The sequence below is a fragment of the Hylaeus volcanicus genome, chromosome 4 (assembly GCF_026283585.1).
Source record: "Hylaeus volcanicus isolate JK05 chromosome 4, UHH_iyHylVolc1.0_haploid, whole genome shotgun sequence".
Taxonomy (NCBI): domain Eukaryota; kingdom Metazoa; phylum Arthropoda; class Insecta; order Hymenoptera; family Colletidae; genus Hylaeus; species Hylaeus volcanicus.
The window spans coordinates 3,305,642-3,323,226 of NC_071979.1; the positions used below are offsets into that span (position 1 = coordinate 3,305,642).

Sequence of the window (17,585 nt, forward strand, 5' to 3'; positions counted from 1 at the left end):
GCTACCCCCCATTTCCGGCTCCTCCCCGAGTTTTGGGACACCCTGTATGTAGTCTATACTGTTGTTATATTAGATTGTCCCAAAAGTTTCTTTCGTAATTTGCACTCAATTATTTTGTGTGGCAGTGTTTATATAAATAGACAATCTAATTTCTTAGATATTGATGTTGTAACAGTAACGGAGCAAAATGAATCGTACACAATTCAATAATGTAACATTAGACATAAAACATTGTGTATGTATTACTCATTAATTAAACGAAAGAAACTTTTGGGACAATCTAATACTTCAAATAAAATGAACTATGCAAAATTTTTGTTGTAAGGAATCCAAAGTTCAACATTCGTTCCTCAAGAGGTCAAATATTGAGTTGGAATAAACGTTCATTTTTCAATAAGGTACCGTTTAAACGTGCATATGTATACCTAAAACAATTGATAATATACATGTTCTTAAAGATGACATTGTAATACATCTTTCTCTGCGATTTGTTTGTAAATTGGAGGATTTCAACTATCTACGCCTATGTTTGTAATTTGGAGAGAGTCGCCTATAATGGTATATATTAGTAAACAGGAGACCGAGATCTATAAGTGTACGAAGTTTCAACTAAATCTGAGACCCGAAGAGCTTGCCTTCTCCTTGTTAGTGGAGAAGTTAGTGAGGCTCTTAGGCTAAATAGTTTGGGTACCCTTAGTTTAGGAAATAATTGCTGTCTCCTATTATACTGGACATATTGTATGTGCAGGTATAGTAAACCCGAGCAAATAGATTTTCTACCGAATCAATTGAAGAAATTGAGAAATCATGTTATACAGGGTGATCCGCTCGCTACACACAATGGCGACTATACTTATAGTCACTGGTAGGGATCTTGTGAGGTCGTAAAGTCGGTCGGACATCGATCTTTACAACTTAAGTCGACCGCAATTAGTAATCTGACACATTTTTAGACAAAGGCAGAGCTAGACTTTTCGTTCAGGGCCGTCTGGTATCAGAATTAGGATGTTCATATTTCAATAACTTTATTCTTCTTATGCGTGTTCACACATAATTCTGTAACGGATAAATCAATTACCATAAAACTATTTCGTTTTGTAAAGTACATTCTAGGGGAGGAGGAGAGTTGTAGTCTAGTTTGATCAAACTGACTCAAATATTTATGTTTTAAACTAATAATATCGACGAAAAGTATTACTTTTTACTGTCTAATACTTTTCTTTTAAGGAGGTTCAATTTGTCAGAAGTTTCCTCATCCTTGGATGGTATGTGTGTAATATTAAGTTTAGGGAGTATCTTTTAACAAATTGCAGCATGATTGGATCCCCAATTTGTAAAATGACTTTACTTATTGAAAATACTGTGGCAAGTAGGAACTTAGTAAACCAATCATCGTCAAAAGTTTTTGGTTTTTCCAGTTTGGAAAAATCCGAGATACTCGCAATAAAACATATTTAGTCTTGGAACGGGGACATGTATACCTTAGAGCCGCGACATCCCTGTCGTCCGAGGGATCAGTTACCTGGGCCAATAAAGTAATAACTACTGTTTTGGTTTACGACCTCACAAGATCCTTTCCAGCAACAGTACGTCTGCTGTAGAAAGCGATGGTTTTACCTGTTGAGGTCCGCAAGCGGCTCTCTCGAGGGTAGCTCGTCCGAGCCAGACCCAATCGTGAGCGTTCGTTGTAGACTCTCTGGGTGGTCGCCTTCCCGACGCCAGCTGGTTGGCCGCCGCTCTGGCCCTCGCTGCTCCGGAGAGAACCGGTAGCGCAGCTCCCGTCATCGGCGAGTCCGATGGCTGGGGTTTGAACTTGTTGGTATAGACCACGCAGGAGACGACAAAGACGACGATGGCGAAACAGAAGGCCGCCAGAAGGACGTATATCCCGATCTCGAGTGGACTCATGTTCGCTCCACCGTGATGCCGTATCCCGACGCCGCCCATTCCTCCTGAAGACATGCCATTAGCTATAGCCGTGCGGTGATGCCGTGCCTGCACCAAAGGCTCGTGCCCGTTCTCGTCTTTCAGCGGTAGTCCTTTGCACAGAAAACAAAGAGACAGAAACAGAGAGGAGAAGAGTGAGAAACGATGAAGTGAATAGAGCGCGAGAGCTCCCGAAGCTGCTATGTATCCTCTGTGCGACCAGCTGACTGCGGAAAGCGAGACGAAGGCCTGGATCGTCATGCAAGGGAAATATTAATTGTTACACCAATCGAGGATTGGGAAACTTGACTCGTAAGGGAATATCGCAGATGTTCAATCTTACGAAACTTTCCACAAATTTTCGTTGGTTTAAATGTTTCGTTGTCGTTCTAATACCAAGTCAATTCGATCTATATACCTTGGATTTTTTGTTTAAGTGAGAGAATAATATAATAATCGATATAAATTCGATTCATCGAACATCGATTAAACGGAATTTAACTCGAAATTAAATTGTTTTTACGAATTTTGATAGATCATCTCTAATATAAGGGTTCTTCGTTGATGTCAAAATCCCCATAAGAAACTTCAAAGAAGTAACGAAATTACGTCAAGTACATAAAATAGTCGAGGACGAACAGGAGTATTATCAAATAAATTACAAAAAAATAGAAGATTCCCATAAATTCTTCGTTAAAGTCAAATAGCACCAGAGGCGAGAAGATAAAGCATCAATGAAGATTTGTGCAAAGTCTCACCAATATAGGTGTTATTGAACACCTATATAGACAATAGTTTGCAATGTTCTCTTGTAATTTCCCAACCAATATCAATAACAAATATTTTGTTCGCTCAAGGCCATAGTTTTGACCGTGAGCAGAAATGAGAAGAATTCGATTCGAATAACAGATAATTAATAAAATACATTGTACAGGAATTTAATCCCGATGTTGATTCCATTGAAATATAACGTGAAATATAAAACCATATTATTATAAAATTCTAAACGTAATTTTTATTAAATTAATAACGAATCAATCTGTTACTTGACATTTGACTACAGAGAAAAGTTCTGCCTATCTCTACCTGTGAATGTCGCCATAAACTATTTACTATGAAAATTTGCGCGAAGAGATGAGAATCGAGTAGCAAAACAGATAGCACGATAGATGAACCTCTAATGACCTCGAGCGATAAAAACTGCTTAGCGATGATCACAGCAATCTATTTTAATTCCTTTATTAATCCTCGATTTGTTAGTTTCGTTAGGTGCAACCAAACAATTACAGGACAAGCATTACAGTAACAAAAAGTGCTGGCGAAAAGCAAATGAAGGCAAATGAAGGCGAAAATCAGAGAAGAAGATCACCCGTTCTTAAAATTTGTTTTTGTGAAAAAAGAAAGTTTTCATGGTATTTTATTAAGAAGTTAAATTTTTTGCCGCACTCTACATATCTTACATAACCAACATTGCATAATGAGGGCTAATCGATAAAGCCGAACCATTAAACATTAAAGGATCCTTACGTTTCAATACAAATACTTCTTCAATACAAGCCGTTGATCAACTAAGCAAACCGATAAATTTACTAGTTCATGGTAAACGATCGATATTACCAAAAGATAAGCATGCATAGGCGTTCTCAAAGACGAAGGCAGAGCAAGAGGTAAATGGGGGAATAGGTATCTATTTACCGTTGAGAATGTCGCGCATGTCGTTTGCCGTTTCGCCCCTGCTGGTTTTCCTTTCCCTGTGATGATGCGACCCGACGGTACCGCCTCCGTCGTTCTGAACGAACTCAGGACGATTTGGTAGCTCGCTGGAGGCAAAGTCCACTTCGACGTTGGCCGAGGCGCTGGCCAGGGCAGATGCAGTCGCCCTTTGAGAACCTTTACCGGACCTCCTGGCGCCTAGACGACAGGCGTCGGCCAGCTGAAGATTGACTTTCAACAAATCGCCACGGCCTTCGCCAACAGCGATCACTCGGGGATGATGGGAAGCGACCATCGGAGCAAAAGCCACCACCTCCGGGTCCAAGCTCTCGACAAGCAAGTGGTAATCGGTAACAGCGATCTCCCTCAGCGGTGTTCTCGTTCCATCCGAGAATTCGACGTCTATGTCTAGAAGACCTTCCTGCGATTGGCAGAATTATTCATGTCAAAATGGAATTCAATCGTTATTCGTAACCATGTTTTATAATACGTGTTACAGATCAGAGCCAAGCCATACCGCCGAAATCAAACTTACATAAAAAAACAGGGGTTGGAAATAATTATTTATAATATCGGTTCCGAGTGGAACAGTTTTAAAAACCGGAGAAATGTTACAACTGTTATTTATTAACATGCTATTGACATGATACGTTGATAGGTTCTAGCTTATATCGGTTTTAAAACGGTTCTTTGTGTATCATTTCCAAAAATACAAGGGTAAGTCAAAAATTATCTACACTTTTCATTCTACGATTTATTTACATAGAGCTAGGATTTCGTTATGCACATCACATTTCTAGAAATCGAGTCAGTGATCGTTGTTCCTCTTTGGTTCAAACTTCTAATGGAACGGGCATGATCTATCCGCAGTAGAAGAAAGAAAAATGGCGGAATTAGGGTGAAACTGTTAAATCATTACCAGAACAGTATAACAATAAAATATGAAAAGAGTTATGTCAAAAGTGTAGATAATTTTTTACTTACCTTCGTACATCAATTGTAAGAAATATTTAGATTTATTGGGTATTAATATTAAACCATTGATTGGTAAGCCATTTATTATTAAACTTTGTTACTGCTTATACGGTTTCAATATTCCACAGTTTCATTATTATTTAAACGTATAAGTAACATATTAACTTTATCATCTGAAGTCAATTTATATCTTTGTCCTATTTGTATAACGTATATAAAACTTTATTCGGCGTTAGTTTTCTACAAAAATTAGTCTTTAATTGTAAGAAGAGAAAAGAAAAGCTAAAATTTATTTTGTCCGTGCACATATATCGATTAATCTCAGATGTTATATCATAATATATTATTTATACGTTTAAATAATAATAAAATTGTGCAAGACGATATTTGCACAATCGATGCACTGTTTTGATTTAACCCTTTGCTTCTCTTTTTGCATCTACTAGCAACTCGAGATGCTTCCTTAGCATTCTATTGCCACGAATGCTGAGCTTAGATTAAACTAATTTGAGATTTGAAAATCAGGTCACCTCATCAACAATCATTTTATTGACACTTCGAGTTCCAAAAATAATTAAAGCTAAACAAGCATTATTGCTGGTTGATTTACTGCGTCGAACCTAACGATGACCGAGAGTCACACCTTTCGAGTGGAAAGGGTTAATATTGATACCAATAAATCTAAAAATTCTATACAGTCGATATATTTTTAGAAACGTACTGAAACGATAGGACCGTTTTAGTATCGATGTATTATAATAACGGTTCTGTAGAACTATACAGTCAAACCTGTTTTCGTGTGGTCTTATTTTATCCAATTTTTTTATGTGCAGTATACATATGAAAATAATACGATACCGTGCATTTGCATTTAACGAACACGAGCATATCTTATTAACATTAGCGATGACACTCTGTATATTGTATCAGTAACTATGTCATTGGTTTTATCACGACTCAATGACGAGTATGTTGCAAAGAAACACAGGGTACTGTACCTGATACTTAGCAGTCAGTCTTCTCGTAACCGACGTTTCCGCGACGTATCCGTTCTCTATAGCTGTATCGGGACTGATGGTGAGCTGCAATCCAGACACGACCCTGACGGAGAGCCTGGTGACCGCCACCCGATCGTTCCCAACCCGTACCTCCTTGGCACCGATCACCCTGCCAGTAATCGGCGACAACACTTGCACTTCCGTCCTACCTACCCCGCGACCTTGGACTATCCTCCCTTGCAACAGAGTGGCTATTCTAGGATCCGAAACTCTGAGCATACCCATCACCAGATCGGTGACACGCAGCCAGGTACGACGGTTGACGAAATAGGACACCCTCCCCGAGTCGTGATCGGTAGCAAGGAATCTCGCGTGGACCTCGACCGGGCTCTGTTGGAACCGGAGCCTGCAGTTGGTGGACGGTCCCCTTTCGATAGAATTTATGGCGTCCCATCCGTGATCGTTGCCCCGGAATCTCTCCTCCTGCTCGTCTTCCTCGAGGATCACGTCCGCGTCCTCGACGTCTATCGAACTGTCATCCACGGAATCCTCCAGTACAGCCGCGCTCCTCTTCTTCGTTTTCGTCACGGACTCGTTCATTCTTGGACTAGTCGCGTTCAGGCTACGTTTACTCTTCGCTCCCGCGGTGTGCTCTTCCGGAACTTTCCAGCCTTTGATCTGGCTCAATCGGGTGTCCCCTACTGTCACCTCCAGTGGGAATTCGGGCATCCAGACCGTGAACTTGGCCAACCCCGTGTAGGTTCCGTACTTGACGAGGACCGACGCGTTGCTGGAGCCCCGGATTTCCGTCCCGTCCACGTACACGCTGCTGCAGGAGGATGACACCTGCAACGCGGGCCAATTGCGTCAGACGAGGCTTTAGCGACAGTCGGTAGTCGAGACTTTTGGCTGTCGGCATGTGTGGTAATTGTTTCTTTTCGTCTGAGAATCGAAAACATTGACATAGTTCGTATGGGTGTTGCTCGTACCCGGAAGCCTCGTGAAGACCTTCGAATCCAAAACCCCGCACGTTACGTTTCACGGTGGATAAAATAGCAATATTAGCGCGAAAAATAGCATCTTTTTCAAATTCAAGATTAATGTAATCATTTAGAGGCATAATATAACCGTTCGGATTAAGGATTAATTTATTTGGGTATCCAATGTTTACATTAGACTGGGTAAACGAGACATAAACAAACACAGACGTATTGTTTGCAGTGTTCTTGTCAGTTAGCAGATGTTAGTTTAATGTGAAATAAGTTGTTATAAAATGGTTACTCGCTTTAATAAACGGAAATAGAAATGGAAATGGATGTTAGTTTAAGGAGTGACATCAATTGTTTTATTTATATCGTATAGCAATGGGAAACTATTGACGGTAAGTAGTCTTTAGTTTATATATATATAATATGATTGTCGAACAAAGCAAATGAAAACTGAAAAATAATAAAATATAGTTGTTTATATATATTATATATATATAATAAGTTACCATAAACATATGTTTTTCAAAATAATCACATTAGAACATTTGTAAGAAATTTTTCATTAAAAAAAATATCATGATTGCAGCTCCCAGCGAACGGCTACTTATTTTCATCCGCAGCGAAAGTGCTAAAAACGTCGTTCACAATTTTTTTCGCGCCAATATTGCATTCTAGCCCACCGTGCGTTCCTCGAATCTTTAATTCTCGATCCAAGCACGACTACCTTTCAAGAAATTCTGCGGCCATCGCGTTTCATGTGCGCTGACAATCGTGAAAGCGAAGGGAATAATAAAATCTTGCGTTACAATATATTCGTGTTACGATAACGGGAATGAAAAATAATAAAATATAAACAGAAAGTCGAACTGACAACCGTACATAAAATCCAAGTTCGGAAGGATTAAGGATTTTACCAAACGAAGTAGATACCTTAAGCACACTCTCGTCCTCGGAGTGACAGGAGGATTGCAGTGTAACGTCGGCGACGGTTCCCCCCTGGCTCACGATGAAGACCTTCATCCCTTGGGACACTTGCCGGCCCGTCAGCACGGCGGTGTTCATCACCTCCCAGTTCTGCAACGGCGAATAGAAACGAACTCGATTAAAGCGTCGCCTTTGTCGCGGCCCGGGCGTCGCGGGACTCGTTAAAACGCTCTAAAACTCCATTTAGGATGGTCGACGACCGATTTAGCGATGCGATCGTTTCGAGGGATCACGCGGCCGCTTTTGTTTGCTCCCTAGGGCTCGCTGTCGGAAAAGTTTCGCGAAACGGCCGCAGACTCGCGCCAAGGACGGCCTTTTAAAGGACCTCTGCAGCCATGTTGGTGCATCAGACACTGGATAGCTTCGTATACGAACAAATCCACGGAACTTTTAGGTGTGCAATTGAAACAGAAATTATAAGCAATTCAATTTTGCCAACGATAAGTTGCTTCCTCCCTCAAAATTAAATTGCTTATAATTTTTAAACTAAAACGGGGCAAGCGATGGGCAAGCGATGGGCAAGCGATGGGCAAACGTTAGCAAAAAGAAAAGTTTCTCGAAAAATCGATTTTCGAGAGTGGGAAATTTATGGGCCTTTGACGAACAGATCTGGTGGAAAGTGAAGGTCCAAGGTTTTAGAATGTGGAAGGAAAATAGTGAGTTGGCAAGGCGATATAGCAAAAATATGATTAGGATTTCCATCATTACGAAATCGAGCGAACCATCATTGTAACGTACGTTCGTTAGCGGTATTCTGACCAAAAACTCGTTGATATTGCGAGCCGTTTCTGTCGCTTTTCAACCTGTTTTGAACTCGTACAAAAATGTTGGAGTTGAACGATGTGAACGGTGTCCTGTGAACAACGCTTTATCATTAGGGACATTTTTCTTTCGCCACTTTGCGGACAAAATATAGACGAAGGGAGAGTATGTTTTGATCGGTGGACGCATCGGTCGAATGATCGATGTGTTCGACACTTTTCGGGCGGCTTCGCGCGTTGTCATTGGTTTTGATGCAAGCGGCGAGAGGGAGTGCGAGAGTCCTTCATCTTTTTCATGTAATGGTCGTGCGTGCGAATGTGTTGTGTCAATCTTCTTATACCTTGCAATTTTATATCCCCAAATACATTTTATTTACTATTTCTCACATGTCTTATTTATTCGCCACCCTTGATCATCCCAAATCCTACATGGAGATTGCGACACTTTCTATATGTATACATGGGCCGTGCGCCCTCTTTCGTCGCGTTTTGTACGTAACCTAATGAAGAAGAAGAAGCACAAGCACGTGTACCGTTTGTAAACTTCCTTCTATTGTCTGTATGGAAACCGTAATAAATAGCACCAGATTCAAATCGACATCTTTCGCTCCGTTGTGGATAAAACAATTGACTCCTGGCATAGCTGGATCAGCCATCCCCCTGCGGGCGATTCCTTTATTGTTCCATATCATATACTCTATACCGTACGATAAACTTTTTTCTATAGAGTTTCCTATATCACAAATTATCATTCTATCAATAAAGTTTTCAACAAAAAATATTGCTCGTAACTGTTCCTTTTCTAGCATTCCTAAAATGATCAAAACATAATATTCTTCCTATATAACCCTCAAAGTGATTATACACAATGCCGATATTTATTTAAAAATTTATTAAAATTTCAAACGCTAAAGTTTGATCAAACGTGAAAGCCGCAATTCCTTTTGCACCAACTCAATACATTTACTAAAAATTCTGGTAAATGTATTACTAACATCCGTATACGTCCGTTGCAGTTCACGTTTCGGTGGTACATACAATACACACGTTCACGCGCGCGAGCACAGGCTGACCGTGGAAGTTATTCCATGCGCGCACTCGCCGGTTCGGTATAGTTTGTATGTGTACTTTGCAGCATGCAGACTGGGTGGAGAAAGGAACGGCGGTAGGACGAGGAACGAGCGAAGCGTCTGGTATACGAAGCCATTTCCAAGTTGGCTTCCGTACAGTCTACCCTTTGCAAGGAACATCAAACGACTCGGATATTGCAGCGAGGGAATTTAAATCTCTGACCCCGAGAGCCGTTCTCTACCCATCCACTCACACCTGCCCGTCTCGTCGTGTGCATGTCGCGACGGCCACCTACAGGGCTGGCTTCACGCGGAAGCAAACGATGGACCATATTAGGGCGCTTCGACAAGATAAATGTAGAAAAAATTGTTTAAGTTAGAGAAGATGAAAAGGCTTAACGAAGTGTAACTTTTCAAACTGGCCTGATTCTCGTTGATGACGTAAGTGTTTGGCAGAATCAAACGAGGAGATCGAAGGATGTTTGTTTCCTTCTATCTCCTTGGGTTAGTATTAGTTTATCATAGATTCTAAGAATAATTTGTACGAAGGGCAGGAACTTTCTTGTAGCGAGAGCCAATAGTAGGTATTACGTAGTATATCTATACAGGGTGTGTCAAGAATGTTGAAGGTTCTTGAAAAGGGTGGTGGTGTGTGTGGGGGGAGGGGAGGGGGGAGGGTGATTCGAAACAACTTTTTCCTTAGCGAAAATGTTGTCCGAGGATTCGTGAAGGAGATATTAACACTTTATCTACCGGGCTATTTAGAAACAGTCTTTAATTCAAAAAAGAATTTTCTATAGTAACATATGTCAATCTAGGCTGACAATAATTCCTTCATATTGTTACTAGGTACATTGAAAACCAAGCCTGTTTCCAGAAACTGAACATTCTAAGTAGACAACCATCAACGCAATAAATAAATTCGAATAGCTAAATACTGCAATTAAAAAGTCTATAAATACGGTTCCGGTAAATAAAGTGTTAACAGAAAACCCCGACCAATCAGAGCGCGAGTATCAAGGTGGAGCGCCTGCGGTAGCGTACGAGTGCGCGGCCGCCGAGCGCGTTGCCTATGCTACTGTGGCTGTCTAGCGCGTACCTATACTACTGCGGCTGTCTAGCGCGTAGCCTATGCTACTGCGGCTGTCTAAAGCGCTCCACAGACTGCGCTGACGCGACGTGGACCAACGTCACATCAGGCTCCGTGGGTCCACGTAAGACATGAAGCGGAGTCAGATTGACGCCATTAAAAAATGAAAATACCAAACTCCGCAATTTTTATCAGAACTTTACGGAAACAACATTAAACGATTCCTGATGTTTTTGCGATGAAAATGATACCACGCATGACACAATTTGGACAATAATTAACGAAATTATATGAAAAATCTGATTGTATAATTGAAAAGTTATTTCGTTAAAAATAGTTCGATTTACGCGATGTGAGATATCATTTTAATCGGGAGAACACCAAGAATCCAATGCCATCACGTTCACGTGGATTCGATGAAGAATAAAGAATTCGATTTTATGAAAAATTGATGAGTTCCCAGACCCTTGAGCGACCTCAGGTAGGCGCTCGGCCGAGAACAAAAGACGGGCAGTCCATCGTAAAATGATGAACTGCTGTACATAAAATGTTTATATTTTTCATCAGATTGTCGGGAAAATAATATCAATGGATTCCTTATGTTTTTCCGATAAAAATGATATCAAACATCACATAATTCGGATATTTTTTACCTGAAAAAGCAGCGAATACGTCAGTCTGTACTACGAACATCACTCATCAAATCGCTAACACCTTTTTTTGTCAAACGGACAATAATATAAGAAATAATCTTACCTCATAGGAAACTGATTGAGCAATAAGATGCTTTGATCATAATAAAGAATAATTTGAATTAGGAGCTCAACCACTTTCTATAAAAAGGGTTAGCTTCTAAACATATAATTATCAATATGAATAATATTCTAAATTTTAATGTATATAAATTTACAGAAAGAAGAATCGCTAATCAAATCAATTTCGTTAAAATTAAAATAAATATTGGTATAAATAAGTAAATAATTATATAAATTAATTTTTTCCATACAAAAAATTCCTTATTCAATAATTTTACAAGATCTGGTAATAATGCAGTTAAATATAAATTATTTCATACTTCTCGCTGCATTTTTTCGTACTTTTAAGCAATTATATTTAGAGCTGCTCACATAAATTAATGGTCATATAGATTCATATAAATTAACTAGAAATTCTTTTAATACTCTTTAGTGCAGTTTTAATGTTTTTGAAATTAGTTTATCTCTTAAAAATGGAAAACAGAATTCCAGAAAACACCCGGTCTCCTGACGCCTTCCAACGCTCACGGAAAATCTAGTAGGTTTGATATGCTCCTGACGCGTCAGAACGCATATTTCTTCAGATAGCATCAGCCCACGTCACGTCAGGGTAATGTGAACGTCTTCACGCAAAACCCTATGTTAGAATTTTAACTACAGCGTGTACCGTTAGATGGCGCTAGCCCACGTCTTCCACCGTCACGTCAGCGTAATGTGAACGTCGGCACGCAAAACCCTATGTTAGAATTTCATACCACGCGTCTTATGACGTGTGAGCCCACGTTATAAGACGCGTGGTATGAAATTCTAACAGGGTTTTACATGTGTGACCACGGCTCGTCAGAGCAGTCTGTGGGACGCTTAACGCGTAGCCTATCAAATATAAAAATATACTTTTAAAAATTCACGCAATAATAATGGTGCCCCCTAATAAATAAAACAAATTAAAGGTACGCTTGTTCGTGAAATTTCACAATCCGGATCCGTAGTTAACTGGGAAAGATTCTTGATTATTCCACCGCTGCAGAAGAAAAGGAATTCGCTATATCGAAGACATTTTGTATGCAAAACGATTGCGCCATTCATTGAAATAGCTGAGCCTCGATGAGGCAGCTGAGTCTATGTCTATAGCATAAGAAAGAGGTATTCATAGCTGCGCTGCTGTTGATCTTCGAGTCCTAGATCTTCTCCGCTATGATATCGCCAAAACCAGTCCCGCTTGCGCCTACATAGAGCAAACCCTCCCACACCTCATCCATCCTGATTATTTTCGTCGTTGGTGGAGCAACCTAAATTTTCTTTTCCATCTCGAATAGTTTCGTACAGCAATGATTGCAACGTGTACTTGAACTTTTTGAAATCGTGATAAACAAGCCATGTGGTTCACTCTGTTCAAGATGCTCTCGATCGCAGTTAGTCGTAACTTTGTACTTGGCTCGCTTCCCACTTTTTTAATTGCCTAATTGTAAATTACATCTATAAGTATAAATTTAAGAATAGAAAATGAGCAATATATTTATAAAAATATGTTATATTTTTATTTGATTTTTACATTAAAATTATTTCGGAATATGGGGAACTGTTAGGAGCTAACATGCTAAAATACATACGTATAGGAAAATGATGATAAAATGATTATTACAGAGAATTATCTAATATGCAAGAAAGAAATGACAAATATCAGAGAGGGATAAATTATTTATTGGATTACATATCTTTCTGCGCTTGCGTTTGTTCAGTGTATCATACTTGTCATTTTATAAAATAAAAATAATAACAGGAAATGTAAAATCTAATCTTTCCTGTTATTATTTTTATTTTATAAAATGACAAGTATGATACACTGAACAAACGCAAGCGCAGAAAGATATGTAATCCAATAAATAATTTATCCCTCTCTGATATTTGTCATTTCTTTCTTGCATATTAGATAATTCTCTGTAATAATCATTTTATCATCATTTTCCTATGCATATGTATTTTAGTTTGTTATCTTTTGACAAATACATAATGAAATTATTTTTTTTCTAGTAAATTAAACATTGAGTTTCGTCCGCTAGAATATTTGATCGCCTGCATAGTCCAATTCTGTCGACATAGTAATACTTCCTAAAGAAATAAAAGCAAACGCTATATTCATTGAAGATCAAATCTTACAAAATTTGTTCGCAGTCGGAAAATCCTCCAGCAACCATATCTTCTCCAGTTCTTCGTATCGAAAACAAACATTAAACGTAACGCAGCTGTTTAGTCATGGTGAATCGAAGTTTCTCGAAACTTGGCGAACTACGAGCGCGTCCTATGGCATCGGGTGAGAGTTTCTCGGTTTCGAACTGGCGAAGTTCATGGGAGAAATCTCTGATCCACTTAGTGAGTTCGGTTCTCCGTCTCGGTGAGATTTAGCTATGCATTATCGGGAAGGCTGGGGCTCGTCAAAGGGCTCGAATCCCGGCGTGGAATTCCCTAGTCAGTTTCTTATCCTCGCGGGCTGATGGGCTTGGAATATTTATTCCGTCGAGTATCAACTTCCGCCGAAATATTTTCTTCCCGTTGATTAAACGCTTGGGAGCTCCTCGGTTAGGTTACCAGGAAAACCTGGTGTCAATGTTGGCGCTAAGCTTGGTCCAAAGGGTTTACGAGGAAAAGCGGGACGTGGGTCTCTCTTTTAATTAAAAACTTCCCCTTCCCACTCCGCCGATCCCGCCACGAGCAGGGAACGCCAATTAGAGTAAGGATAATCAAGAAGCGGCGCGGCGGCAGGCTTCCGACAACTTCTCGGTCGCGACACTTTCAAAGGAATATGTAAGCACATTAATTAACCGATTAATCAATCACGATGCTCGCTCGCGACACAGTCTTTGCGATCGTACCGACTGTGCTCCTCTCTACTGACCGAGTGTTACAATTTTAGGCCGTTGAGCTCCTTGACGCTGAGCTCCGCATCTTGCTTGGATCAGACACGAGACACGACAAGATTCGTATCTGAACAAAAATATTTAACTACGGATATTAGATGAACAGCTTTTGATACGTTATTCGTTGGATTCAAATTACCCGAGCTAAAGGAGGGCCAGCGGGCCCCAATAGATGAAAAGAGATACTGCAAACAGTATTAAAAGAATGCAGGAGTCACGCAAGACGACGATCAGAAGAATTGTGCAATAACTTTGTATAATAAGTTACGCGCTTTAAACAAATGAATGAATGAAGGGATGGTTGAGTTTTCGATGATAATCTGGCGTCGTCAAGGGGTTAATTCGCGCGAAGACGGATGGCGAAAGGAAGTCGTTGAAACTAAGAACAAAATCATTTAACTCGTTCTAAGCTTTCGAAATCCCGGTCAAAGGGACGAGCATCGAATAAATTTCCACGAGGGCCGTATCACTGGCAGACCGACGATAAAAACTGCACACCAAGGGGAGAAGAGCTTTATCTCCTGAGCAAAACGAAATCACAACCCCCGTAACACCTGGAGCGTTAACTTAATGGCGCTGGCTCTTTTTATAACAAGAAGAACCGTGCACTCTATTATTAGCGTCTGTATATTACGGGTAAACTGCACAGCATGTTCACCGCACCCCTATTAATTTTGATGTTACTCGGACGATCAATTTTATTTTTATCATAGTACGAACTGTCTTTCAACTCGATGACGTTAGAAATTCGTTTTTGCGAATTATTTTATCCCGATAAAGATGAAACTCCAAATTAGAAAAGGTTAAGCGTATTCGATCACTAAGTGGCTTTTAATATTGCGTTCTGGGACTCATTTGTATGTACACTATCGCTCAAAAGTATCCGGACATTTGTGAAATATGTATGTATTAGCATTGCATAAAAGTTATTCGAATACCTAAAGTAGTGAGCAAATCGATAGATATTTCGTAAGAAACTAATAAAAATCGATTTCTTATGAAATATCTAACGTTTTAAATTAAAACCAAGCTTACACTAAAATTAAATACTGGATTCATCGATGTATCCGCCGCGGTTAGATATTACCGCTTGCACTAATCTTGCACTAATTCTTATCTCTCTCAAGTTTACATAAACATGTCATCAACGTTTACAGACACTTAATGCATATCGAAGAACTCCCTGAACTCGTTCTACATAGAGATGAAACAAAGTGGAACTTGAGATTCTTTTAAGCATTGAGACCGTTCAATTAGATTTTGTATTTTCAGGTAGGAATTTTATTTCTCCATACTCATTATATAATATATACATAAAAATTAATTCTATTACGCTTCGATACCTCAAAAAATATAACATAAATAATTACAATTTCGTACAAAGTTAAACTATGTTTTATAGAACAGAAAAGTGTCCAGATACTTTTGAGCCGTAGTGTATTCTTTCTTTCTTTTGGGTAATTACGAATTATACTCGTAGAGTAATCGGAATTCTGTTATTTCTTTGTAGAGAAATTAAAACCGCTTTGCGGAGGGATTTTTCGATCGAAGTATCACGAACATCGTCAAAAACTCGCGCAAAGATCAAAAGCCTTTCGTCGTACGAGGGTTAAGAATATGGTTCATGGCATCGTTTGCTTTGTCATCGGGAGGAAAGCATTATCCTTTGACGTCCCTCGTACCCAAACCCTTCTTCCGCAATCGGAAGCCTTTGCTCCTCTTACCTAAAAAGAGGCCGGATCGTTGATCGAGCAACAAAGTGGAAGCGGATTTTTGCGCGGATGGTCACATGCCAGAGATGGAAAAAATTCTTATCTAGATAAAAATTTGAATTTAAATTGTAAAATGATGTACATATAGTGTACATGAGTGTATAGTACACTCTATAGATGTTATAGATGTCTTTAGGTTTTATGGACTTTAGGGTTGAAAAAGTTGCAAAAAATAATTGTTTCAAACTGTTACATGAAACTTTTGACTGAAACCGTTAGAAGAACCGTTTTATATTGTTTCTGCACATTTCTAAGAATATATCCATTGCATAGAATTTTTTGATTGATTGGGTATCAATCAACACTCATTATAGATTAACAATTTTCAAACTTCATTAGAGCTTGTACAATTGTCATCGTGAACAGTTTTATCGCTATTTAAACGTGTAAGTTAATTATTAGCTGTAACATTTGAAATTTATTGATATCTGTGCGCGGACAAAATTAATTTCAACTTTACTTTACTCTCCTTACAATTAGAAGCTTATTTTTGTCAAACACTACCGCTAAATTATGTTTTGATATATAGCCGAATATAGTTAAAATATATTTTTAGAAACGTAGAGAAACGATGTATAAAGAATCGTTTCGAATTCGACATGATAGTGATTCTGTAGAACTGTAAATGTGGACGATATAAGCTAGAACTTTTGTGATCTATAACTGTTGTAACACCATTTTGGTTTTTACAACTGTTTTGAGAACCAGAATCAATATCACAACTATTTTCAACCCCTGTTATACATATAATTATTATTCTTCGAATGTAATACATAATTTTATCGTATTTAGTCAGAGGTTTCCTTTGAATAATCATTTATTGTATATATTTAATGTTATATAATGGTGTTCGTAGATGAACAATACATTTCTAAATAATAACAAAATGGTAAAACATGTTACGAAAATACTGTCAGAGTAGATTTGGAGTCCAACTTCCTGGTGCATGTTGGGTGAGCGAAGCCTACACCAACAAGTTTTGATTGATCCCGCATAAATGCACTTAGGTAGAGAAAACTGACATTCCCTACCTAATTGACCAATAGAGCATCGGTAAAAGTAAATATGGCGTCGCATTAACCAGTCAAAACTCCAAAAGTGCTCAACTTGAAATACACATAACTTTTAAACCGTTGGATTCTTACCATTAAAACTTAGATTTATGAATTTTAGGCATCGAAAACTACTAAATGGTAAAAAAAAGTCAATAATTTTTAGTGTCCCGAAGTAAAGTTTAACCTAAAAATATCCTGTTTGACTTTAATATGGTATATTTATTAATTCTAAAAGGCACTGTTGTCGTAAGTAATGGCAATTTTGATGGAAAAGCAAACGTACACATATTCGTTAACACTTTATCTACCGGGCTATTTAGAAACAGTTTTTAATTGAGAAAAGCATTTTCTACAGTAACATATGCCAATCTAGACTGACAATAATTTCTCCATATTGTTACTAGGTACATTGAAAGCCAAGTCTGTTTCCAAAAACTGAACATTCTAAGTAGACAACCATCAACACAGTAAATAAATTCGAATAGCTAAATACTGCAAGTAAAAAGCTCGGTAAATAAAGTGTTAATATCCCTCGAGGGGTTAGAGAAGTGAGTGGCGCCTCGAAAAAATCATCAAACCACT

At 38.9% G+C, this 17,585-nt stretch overlaps 1 protein-coding gene across 2 annotated transcripts in view; it reads right to left on the minus strand.

The window, feature by feature from the left end:
* The window catches only part of LOC128875579 (transmembrane protein 132E), a 195,717-nt gene that overhangs the window by 13,546 nt on the left and 164,586 nt on the right, over positions 1-17,585 (minus strand). The window contains exons 5-8 of one of the 2 annotated variants that reach the window (XM_054121274.1): positions 7,532-7,675; positions 5,613-6,458; positions 3,622-4,060; positions 1,618-1,952 (exon numbers count right to left, since the gene is read on the minus strand). In XM_054121274.1, the coding sequence (XP_053977249.1) occupies positions 1,618-1,952; positions 3,622-4,060; positions 5,613-6,458; positions 7,532-7,675 (1,764 nt within the window). Of the gene's footprint in view, positions 1-1,617; positions 2,040-3,621; positions 4,061-5,612; positions 6,459-7,531; positions 7,676-17,585 lie in introns of both variants that reach the window. The other variant, XM_054121273.1, reaches the window with a different exon arrangement.